Raw genomic sequence first — 10,606 nt, 5'->3', positions numbered from 1 at the left:
TTCCAGCGTTCTTTATGTTAGAAATGTCAGAATGTGGTACAAGCGTTGAAGTAGATACTGGCCTAACTTACACAATTATTAAATGTACGAAGGGTTCATTTCATCAGGGTCACGAAAAATTTAGCTATACAAGAGGAATCCAATGTACCTGCATATCATTATATGCATCTCTCTTTTCATTTTTTAAGCATGTCTCGCGATGGACAAAAAATGACATCAATTGTGTTCTTGAAAAGGGTGATAATTTGTACAAACTGCAAAATACAACTCAATTTTTAACATGCACTGAACTACCTAGAACTGTTTCACTTGAAGGTGTAAATATGGATGTAAATTTTGACCATAACTGTTTTGGTTTTTTTGTGACTTCAAGTGCTACTTCTATTAATGAGTTGATTTCTAATTTAAGGTCAAATTTAAACAATAAAACAAGAATTATATTTATTATCAATGGTGTTGCAGTGTCAATTTTAAAATGCAATCGTCATTATTACATTATTGATTCTCATTCAAGAGATGCTAATGGTAGACCATGCCCAGATGGTACTGCTGTTGTGTTAAAGTTTATTAATTTGTTTGAAGTCGCAAAATATATATCAAAGGTATACCATAATAATTCCATAAACCCTACACAATATGATATTCAGTTTATCTCGATTTCTGTAGAGAATGTGACAGAAGCTGATAAAGCTGTTATACTTGAAGGCCATAAAGCCCCTTTTTTAAAAGTTGTTTCTAGTCCAAAGAAAAAGTTTGACAACAAATCTAACTCAGCTACAAATTGTAAAAATTTATCATTTTTATTAGACACTGTTGACACTAGCATTAAGGGTTTTCGGCAACAAATATTTGAAGGACCAAGTTATGTATGTGTTATATGTGGGCGATGTTTGTATAAAAAAATCTGTTGTAGTGTTTGATCCTTTAAAATGCAGTGAAATAGGTAACAAAATATATAAGAATATTCAAATAGAAAATGGCTTATTGTATATTTGTAATACATGTAAACAAAAGGTGAAAAACGGTAAAGTTCCTTGTCAAGCGATGGCTAATAAATTATATGTCAATGATATTCCGAATGAACTTAAATGCTTAAATAAGTTAGAGGCAGTGCTTATATCGAAGAGAATTTTGTTCAAGAAAATTGCAATAATGTCAAAGGGTAAAATGCCAAAAGTTAAAGGTGCTATTTGTAATATTCCTGTTGACGTTGACAACACCTGCAATTCACTTCCTAGGAATATTGATTCTTCTGGTATACTCTTAGTTAAATTGAAAAAAAAATTGCAATTTAATGGCCATGTCTATTATGAGCCTGTTTCGCCTGCGAAAGTTGGAGAGGCTTTAACTTATTTGAAATTAAACAACAAATTGTATAGTGATGTACATATCAATGTAGCAAACATTTCTGAAGAATTGCTTAATTTACATGTTGATGAAGAAATATGCATTGAATTAGATAGTAGTACTGTCAATGATAATTTAGAGACTGATTCTAATCCGTTGGATTCTTTTCGCCAACAAGCAGGGGAAATGTGTATTATTCCAGAACATCTTACAACTGAAATATTTGAGATTGCACCTGGTGAAGGACAAGTGCCAACAAGTATTTTAAATGATCAATATTGTGAAGAGCTTTCCTTCCCTATTCTTTTTAGTTTGGGTGAATTCGGATATAAAGTAGAAAGAGATGTAAAACTTTCACCAGTAAAGTATTTACACTATAAGCAAACATTTGCATCTTCATCAGATTACATTTTCTTTGTTCAATTCGTTTTGCAACAACTAAGTTTTAACAATCAGATTTCCATTGCAATGCGCAAGAGTTCTGCCAATGTAACGGCAGGTATGTTACAACAAGGATATTCTGAAACTATACAATCACTAGTTTCAACAAACAAAGCTTTTGTTTTCATGAATCAGATAAAAGGTACACCTGCCTATTGGAAAAGATTTCAACTTGAAGTCTTGGCCATGATTCAACAACTTGGTTGTCCCACATTTTTTCTCACTTTGTCTTGTGCCGATTTACAATGGGACGAGCTTGTCAGCATCATTTCTAAACTTGATATGAATCCCCTTTCTGGGGAAGCTATAAGCAACTTGACTTACTTTGAAAGATGCGAAATACTTAACAAAAACCCTGTATTAGTTGCAAGGCATCTTCAATATAGAGTTGAACTACTTTTTCGAAATGTACTATTGAGAACAAATCTTTTAGGGGAAATTTTATATTATGCTATACGTGTGGAATTTCAATTTCGTGGAACTCAACATACTCATTCCTTCATTTGGGTTAAAGATGCGCCTACACTGACAGAGAGCAATATTTCTAACTACATTAATTTTTTAGACTTTACAACCCATGCTTACCTACCACGAGAAAAGAATGAGTTATACAATTTAGTGAAAAAATACCAGACTCACAAACATTCAAAATCTTGTCGCAAATACAAAAACACACCATGTAGGTATAATTTTGGCAGGTTTTTTACTCAAAGGACTATTGTAGCATGTCCAGTTTCAAGTAAAAAAACAACTGAGGAACAATTTAATGATTTGACAGAGCGAAATAATATATTAAGCAGGGTAAAGACGTATATAAATGAGTATTTAGATCCCAGCAAGCAAGGTTACAAGGGTGATTCCATAAGTATAAGTGACATCCTTAATGAATTAAATATAGTAGAAAAAGATTACTATCACGCTTTGTCAATTTCAAGTTCAACAGATTATGAAATACACTTAAAGCGTCCTCCAGATTCTTGCTTCATTAACAACTATAACCCTTATATTTTAAAAGCTTGGCAGGCTAATATGGACATACAACCAGTGTTCAATTACTATAAAGCGGTATCATATATGTGTTCATACTTTTCGAAATCAGAGTCTGAATCATCTCAGGCTCTTATTCAAGCAAGTAAGGAGATACAATCAATGAAACTGCGTACCAGGGAAGCTATGTACAAATTGGCATCTGCTTATGCCACATGAAGACAAATGTCCTTGCAAGAGGCTGTAGTGTTTAGTTTACCAGAACTTTGGTTACGAAAATGCTTTCCAAGAACAATTTTTGTTAATACTAATATTCCAACAGAACGAATCAGATTATGCAAACCAAAGGCATTGTTAAATGAACTTGATTCAGAAAGCACTGATATATATGCAAAAAATATGATCGATCGTTACATGGATAGACCTGATAGTAACTTTTGTTCAGGAAGTTATGCATCTGTTGATGATATGTGTCTTGCTATGTTTTTATCTCATTATTGTGTCAAAAATGATAAAATTGATAATGAGTTTTTATGTGATTTTCAACCTGTTATACTTACAGCAGATATTTCAGAGAATTCTCAAGCTGGCTGTAATTTTCCCAGTATTATACCATTAATGTCATGCAAGGAAAAGTTAGTTTGCAGGAAAGTTAGACAAATTTTGCGTTATTCAATCCCAAACAATGATTTGTTCCCCGAAAGGCATGCTCATTATCTGTTGTTCTTGTTTCTCCCCTTTCGTTCAGAAACAGAATTGCTTATTAATAATAGTTACTGTGAAAAACTGTTACAACATGGAGTCTTAGATGTTGTGAATGTAAATAGAAGTATTTTTGAACCTTTTTCTGATGATGTAAATGCTGCATATATGAGGATGAGTGCATCTAATAATGTAATGATTGAAGATACAATTGTAACTGAACAAACTGATCAGTTGAATTTACAGGAAGTCTATCAACAGCCAGTTTTGTTTAATTCAGTTTCTAATAATTCTATCAGTTCTAATAATTTAATAAGTGATGATACCTTAAGGCAGAATATACGGTCATTAAATCAACAACAGCGCTTATTTTTTGATTTTTTGTATGAATGGGCAAATAACAAAGTAAAGCAGCAAAATTGTAATTCTTTCAGAAGGGTAGAACCTCTTCAAGTTTTCGTTACTGGTGGTGCAGGTGTAGGAAAATCTTACCTAATAAATACTATTTATCAATCTTTATTAAAGCTGTTTAACTTATATTCAGGTACACCTGAAAAATGCAAGGTATTAAAAGTAGCACCTACAGGTGTTGCAGCTATTAACATAGATGGAACCACCATCAACTCTGGTTTTGGAATTCCTAAATCAAAATCTTTGAATTTACACAATTTGAGTGACAACCTTTGTTGCAAATTTAGAGACAAATATTCGCATCTTAATGTTGTTATAATTGATGAAATCTCCATGGTTTCAAATGTTAAATTATATCATATACACAAAAGACTGTGCGAGATATTCCAGATGAGTCTTGATAACCCATTTGCGAATAAGACCATATTGGCTGTAGGTGATCTATACCAACTTCCTCCGGTTCAAGAGGCTAAGATATTCACTCCATTTAAACATGACTTTCTTAATATTTGTCATCCATGGAAATCATTTAAACTGTATGAGCTATCTGAAATTATGAGACAGCAAGGAGATGATAGTTTCATAAAACTTCTAAATAATGTACGCATTGGAGAAGTAGGTGACAAAGATTTGTTACTTCTTAATTCACGAATTGCAAAAAACATACCAGTTGACTCGATATATTTATTTGCAGAAAATAGTTTAAAAGACCAACTGAATTTGTCAAAACTTAGTAAATTAGAAGGTGAAAACATTGTCATTAATTCCCTTGACAAATTTCCTAAAAATGTATCAATATCAAAAATCAATCGAGCTTTGGACAGAAATGTAAGTCAGACAAATGGACTATGTAAGTCATTAATTATAAAGAGAAATGCTTTGATAATGCTAACTAATAATATTGATATCGATGATCGACTTATCAATGGTCAAATTGGTCTTGTTCGTGATATACAATATAACAATGATGGAACCATCCAAACTATTTTTGTCAAATTTAATGACCATCAAGCTGGAATACTAAAAATGCGATCTAACCAGTATGCATTTGAAACTCATACAGTCCCAATTAAAAGAATACAAGCCAGTATCCCAGTTTCAATGTCATCAGTGTCCAGCCCTGCAATTTCTAGAACACAATTTCCTATCATGTTAGCATGGGGTTGTACTGTACATAAAGTGCAAGGTTTAACTTTACCTAATGTAGTGGTTTCATTCAAGTTATTAAAACAAAAAACTTTTAACTTCGGTCAGATCTATGTAGCTTTGAGCAGAGTAAAAAAATTGGCCCATATTCACATTGAGGGTATACCAACATTAGAAGCATGCAGAGCTGATCCTAAGGTTTCAGAAGAATACACCAGACTAAAAACTGAATCTGCTTTGTCAATTGACAAAATACAACCTCTTGCAGACACCTTTCAATTTGCATTGCTAAACATTAGGTCACTGTCCAAACATGCTCTTGACTTAAGTCACGACATTCGACTAACTAATGCAGATGTTGTATGCCTAACTGAGACACAGTTGTTAGATAATTCACTTCATCCAACCTTGCAAGAGCATTTTTTAGAGCATGACTTATTTTTGCATAACAATACAGATCGATTTAAAAGCTTAGCTTTTCTTAAAAAACAATATCTTCAATGTAATATTTTGCGATTGCAAAGTGCTCTATATCTCGAGTTTTTTTCAACCAGTGACCATTTTATCTCACTAATTTTGTTTTATAAAAGTAACAATTGCCACCCACAGCGTTTTGCAGATTATGTTTCAAATCTTGTAGAACTTCATAAACCAGATTTTGTGTTAGGAGATTTTAATTCAAATGCACTCTGTGACATACTTCCACCTGTTCTTACTAGGATGAATGAATTAAATTACAAACTTTTGGTCACCGAGCCAACGCATATACTTGGTGGTCTTATAGATCATGTATATGTAAATAATGAATTTCACAATATTGAAAATTTGTCTGTTGCTATTATACCTGTATATTACTCAGATCATTGTGCAATTTCTGTGCAAATCAAACATTGGTAGCTTGATACAATATGTCTAATATCTTTTTGTTTAAATTTATTGTATTTATTCCAAAATCAGGGACTTCATTTACATTATATTTATATATTTATGTCTATTTTATTTATTTATAGATGTCGTCAGAACAGAAAACACCAAAAAAACGTCTTGGTAAGATATCTTTCTTTACCATTTTAAAGGATCCGTTTAAGCATTTGTAAAGTGTTAAGAAAACAAACTACATAATTTAGGTCATAAACTTTAATCTTATATAAAAATATAAATGTCAGTGTCAGTATTCTTATATTTGGCAGGAATTTATAGATAGAATTTATAGATTTTGTTTTTTCAGATAATTCTATTGTTGGGTATGTTACGAATGTATCACCAATTAAAACTGCTAAAAACAATCCAAAGGTGAAATACTTTGATTTCCTTCTAAACACAGAGGACAAAATGGAACGAACAGTTTGTTTTTCCCCTGAAAAACATAAACTGGTATCAGAAGTTCACAAAGATCTCACTGGATGTGAAATAAAAAAATACAAAAGGAGCGACACTAATGACATCATTATAACAGATTTTTCATCTGTGAAAAAGCTTGCTCCATCTTTTGAACTGCAGACCCCTGAAGTTGTTCTCAAAACTATTCCAGCAATTCTTAATGAATCGATGCTGTATGAAATCGTAAACACAAAAGCATATCTATATGAACTGAGTGAAACTAAGGCGCTGACAGACAAGAATGGAAAAAATATGTCATATCGCAATGCCATTCTTATTGACGAAACAAGCGAAAAACTGCCAATCACGTTTTATAATGAACAATGTGGGCAAGTGAAAAACAAGGAAACATATATTTTAACAGAACTAAGGGTATCAAAATATATGAACAATCGGTTCTTGAAAGCCACCCCATTCACCAAACTAAGAACTGTGGATCCATTAGAAATAAACGACGAAGCAGTCTGTCTGTTCAAAAGGGTTACCGCGTCCCGTAACGGAAACACGAAATGTGATATATAAAGGACGGGCGAACCCGTGGATTTTTCCACGGTCTAACGACTTCTATATTATAATGCCCGTATACGTCTGTCCGTCCGTCTGTCTGTCTGTCACGCAAAATGGTAGCTTAGCTGCGACGGGCGAACCCGTGGATTTTTCCACGGGCTAACGACTAGTTTAAAAAAAAACATAAGGCGAACTAATTATGCAGAAAACCTATAACAGTTAATATTTTACAGAACGCATTTTATGATTCGTTTCAACCTAGAGGTAACGCGGGAATGTATTATAATTGTTAATGCAAGCCCCTAATCTGGCATAAGCAAAACTAGCACCCAGTTCTTAAAATTCCCAGCAATTTATTCCCCTAGGTTTTTCGCTTTCTTGATATGCGTGCTGGCGCGGTTCGCCCAAAGTCACTGTTGTAGGAATCCGCCGTGTTCGCAGGACTTTTCAAAATTGGAACGTCGGTCAAGAAAGCTTTGCTAATATTGCAAACTGAAAAAGAAAAAAAAAAAAGCTAAGAACGACGAAGTAGCCTGGGTTACGTTTTGACCGTGGCAGATAAGCGAAATAACAGTTGTATTTCAGAATCTCCGTTCCACAGCTTCATAGCTGGTCAGCTATCTTGTTCAAACTGTTCTTGTTTGTTTTTCAAAATCGAGTTTTAATAATGGCGTTCACATAGCTTGTTAGGTTGTGTATTTTGAATAAAGTAATGAATCCAATTTGAGTTTGAGCAATGACTTTAATTTACCGATGCGTTTTTATCGTTTTTATCGTTTTAAGCTTGAATAAATTAACCATATGGTATTTGTCACAATCCTTTTCACAAGATAGCCTCTTCAGTCTCTATTGATACCATTATCGAACCATAAAGAACAAGAACCGCTCAACTAAGATATGAATCCTATTCTTATGTTTGCTGCTGAGCAGAGAGGATTTTATTGTCTGCAGTTAAATTAGTTTTTGAATTTGTTGTCGATTTTAACTCTTTCCCTATTTTAACGCAATTATTAACAAAAAAACAATAACTTAATGATGTGCATAACAATAAGTTTTAAGAACTTTCTTTATGTTCTCCATTTTATTCCCGTCGTTTGAATAAAATTAACAAATCGATTTGAAATAAATGTAATACTCCAGTGCGCAAAAGTATATTATCTATTGGTTAAACGACAAATTATTTAAATATTCAGGAAACAAATAAAACTCAAACGTATATTTATTTCACGAAACAGGGATGATTCTCTAAGATAAGATTAAATTATTGAAATAAAATTAAGAGAGAACATTACACTCTATTCAGCTGGAAAAAGATTTAAAGGTCCCTCTCTAAAATGTCCGAGCATTTCTAAGCTAATCGATAGCTCAAGATGTAAAACTATTCTACTCATAAATTCATAATTTTATGAGCCGTGTAAACAAAACTTTAATTGTTGCTAATGTTGACGAAAGAAACTTGATCCACTGCACAAACACTCAACGAACCCTCAACTCCAAAAAATACTTGTACGCTACACTATAAACCGGACAAGCTTATCCCTTTCCATACCCTCAATGCTTTGTGGAGTTGCTCAAACAATTCTGCTTTAGTTGAAAAGTTTAAACCATTGCCAAGGGGAAAAAGTTGGATACAGATGCTGTATCATCATTATAAAAGATACACATATTTTTCATGGTCGTTTGTTGCATTTTTTCAGACCAACACCGTGATGTTTTTACATCAAGTAATATATAAAAACTAGTCGTTAGCCCGTGGAGAATCCACAGGGTCGTCCGTCTTTAAATTAGACGCTATTTCATGTGACCCTTGCACGACACTTTTCTTGCGGACCAGACAGAGAAAATACAGTTAATATTATAGGGAAATAGATACATATATTAAAGATAAAGAACTATAGGCATGCAGAGTTTTATTGTAAAACCAATTCTTATTCATATATCATAAGGAATTTGGTAGGAATTGGATTAAGACAAAGCTTCAGTTTAATCAGACATTGATAAAACCTAAGTTCATTTATATTTAAATCTCTTATAACAAAGCCCTTCGTCTGATCGTGTGTGTGAGAGAGAAAGGTAGATAATATTTGTTCCTTTTGAAACGAATCTGTTATTTGTAAAACTTCTGTTTACATTTTCTAAAAGCTTAGAACAAGTGTTGCGATTTAATGAAGCAATTTTATTAGCTAAGAATAATTTAGCAGTTGGGTCTAATTATGCTATTATAAACTACACGGAATGATTTCATTTGTTATAATTAAGTGCACGGCCGACCTTAATGTTGCTTATTCATCCACGAATGGTCCACATTACAACTAGTTAAATAATAATTCTTACGTAATATGCGAAATTTCCTTCGTTGCGCAGGAAATGAAGTTTCTTTCCGTTTCCGCGGGAGGAAGCTTCGCATCTTCGCATGTGCCGTGAAGACGCGTTTAAAAAGGGCGTTTTTAAACTTGTGAGACCTCGGTTTGTTCGGACAGCATCAAATACAGTCGTTTTTTATTTTTTATTTAACTAAAATATATTTTTCTTTCATGTGTCCATGGTAACAAGCGCGTTCAGCACGATGAAGAGAAGGAGAGCAACCAGTCAAATTATTCAAACGACGCACAACGCTCCACAGAACTAATATAATCTATGTATAAACGAGTTTAAGGAACCCGTGCACGATTGGGTAGCAGTACTGAATGGATCGTGTGGATGTTCCATCACAGATATCTGTTTTTGGTTTCGCTTCCGGCTTTACTGCATCAGTTTCTTGTAAAAATTATAATGTAAAATATGAGTTGTCAAAGAACATAACGGTTAAAAATTAACAGAATGCAAGCGTTCTGACGTGAAGTGACATTTGTAAATATAAAACCGTGCGTGCTGTCCTCAAATTCCAAATACCAACAAATACCAAAAAACGGATGTTTTTATTTATTCTGTCCGAATAAGGAATCGGAAAGAAAGCAACTATCATCAAGGTTATCTTTATATTTTTCGAGTTTGCTGTTAACTGAAGTTATTGTTTCTACAAAATGCCTGTTATTTTATTCCCATTGCCATTGGGAATTTCTTAGAGTTAAGTTATTGTTTGTTTAATAATTGTCTACGTCACAAAGACGATTAAATTGCTAACGTGTGTTTTCTTTTTAAACATAAAAATATTTTTTTGGGTTTGTTTCTTTGTTTCTTTAGTAACTGTTTTATTTCACATATGTAAACTAGGCTTTCCTACAAGTTGTTTTACATATCACTAGTAATACGCAGGAGTAAACTAAGTGATAAAAAACAGTGTAGTCTTGCACCTCTAGCTTGTAAAGCACTAACATTCAAATGCAACTGCTTGGAGAGCGACAATTGTGCTTTTCATTCGCTCGCAAGACGTTTCATACATCGCGTTCGCGGCTTCTTAGCTGCAGAGTTATCTTGTTATTTATTGCTACCTACGCATTAGAAATATCCTACTCTAATTGAATTTCTGCGCCCGAAGGCGTAGGGAATTCTTTAAAACCGTCGTTTTTTTCTTTCGGAGCATTTTTTGAGAAAAAATCGACCCTGGGATTTCACGTTCAGGATAGTATTGGTATAACTGACAACTAACTAACCCGTCCCAAATGGTCAATTGCGATGTCACAGTTTTAACCTTCGTAACCAAGCTCCCTAAGTACTGGGAAGTACGTTTCAGGTCAAAATTGGT

The 10,606-nt window shown here is 33.4% G+C and overlaps 1 protein-coding gene across 1 annotated transcript; it reads left to right on the top strand.

Annotated features, from left to right (window-relative positions):
• Nucleotides 1–14: 14 nt before the first annotated feature.
• LOC130625974 (uncharacterized) lies at nt 15–9,860 on the top strand. Its single transcript, XM_057441095.1, has 3 exons — nt 15–602; nt 6,045–6,081; nt 6,263–9,860. The coding sequence occupies exons 1-3, from the start codon at nt 15–17 to the stop codon at nt 6,934–6,936; spliced, it is 1,299 nt and encodes a 432-aa protein (XP_057297078.1). The 3' UTR covers nt 6,937–9,860.
• The last annotated feature ends 746 nt before the right edge of the window (nt 9,861–10,606 follow it).

The sequence above is a fragment of the Hydractinia symbiolongicarpus genome, chromosome 14 (assembly GCF_029227915.1).
Source record: "Hydractinia symbiolongicarpus strain clone_291-10 chromosome 14, HSymV2.1, whole genome shotgun sequence".
Taxonomy (NCBI): domain Eukaryota; kingdom Metazoa; phylum Cnidaria; class Hydrozoa; order Anthoathecata; family Hydractiniidae; genus Hydractinia; species Hydractinia symbiolongicarpus.
The sequence above is the reverse complement of the archived record's forward strand: the minus strand, read 5'-3'. Positions and strand labels throughout refer to the sequence as shown.

Bases quoted from the DNA above. Each gene is read 5' to 3' on its own strand.
- LOC130625974 (XM_057441095.1), top strand. From the start codon at position 15: ATGTTAGAAATGTCAGAATGTGGTACAAGCGTTGAAGTAGATACTGGC. The intron at 603-6,044 runs GTATACCATAAT...ATTTATTTATAG, and splicing joins TCGCAAAATATATATCAAAG to ATGTCGTCAGAACAGAAAAC. The intron at 6,082-6,262 runs GTAAGATATCTT...TTGTTTTTTCAG, and splicing joins AACACCAAAAAAACGTCTTG to ATAATTCTATTGTTGGGTAT.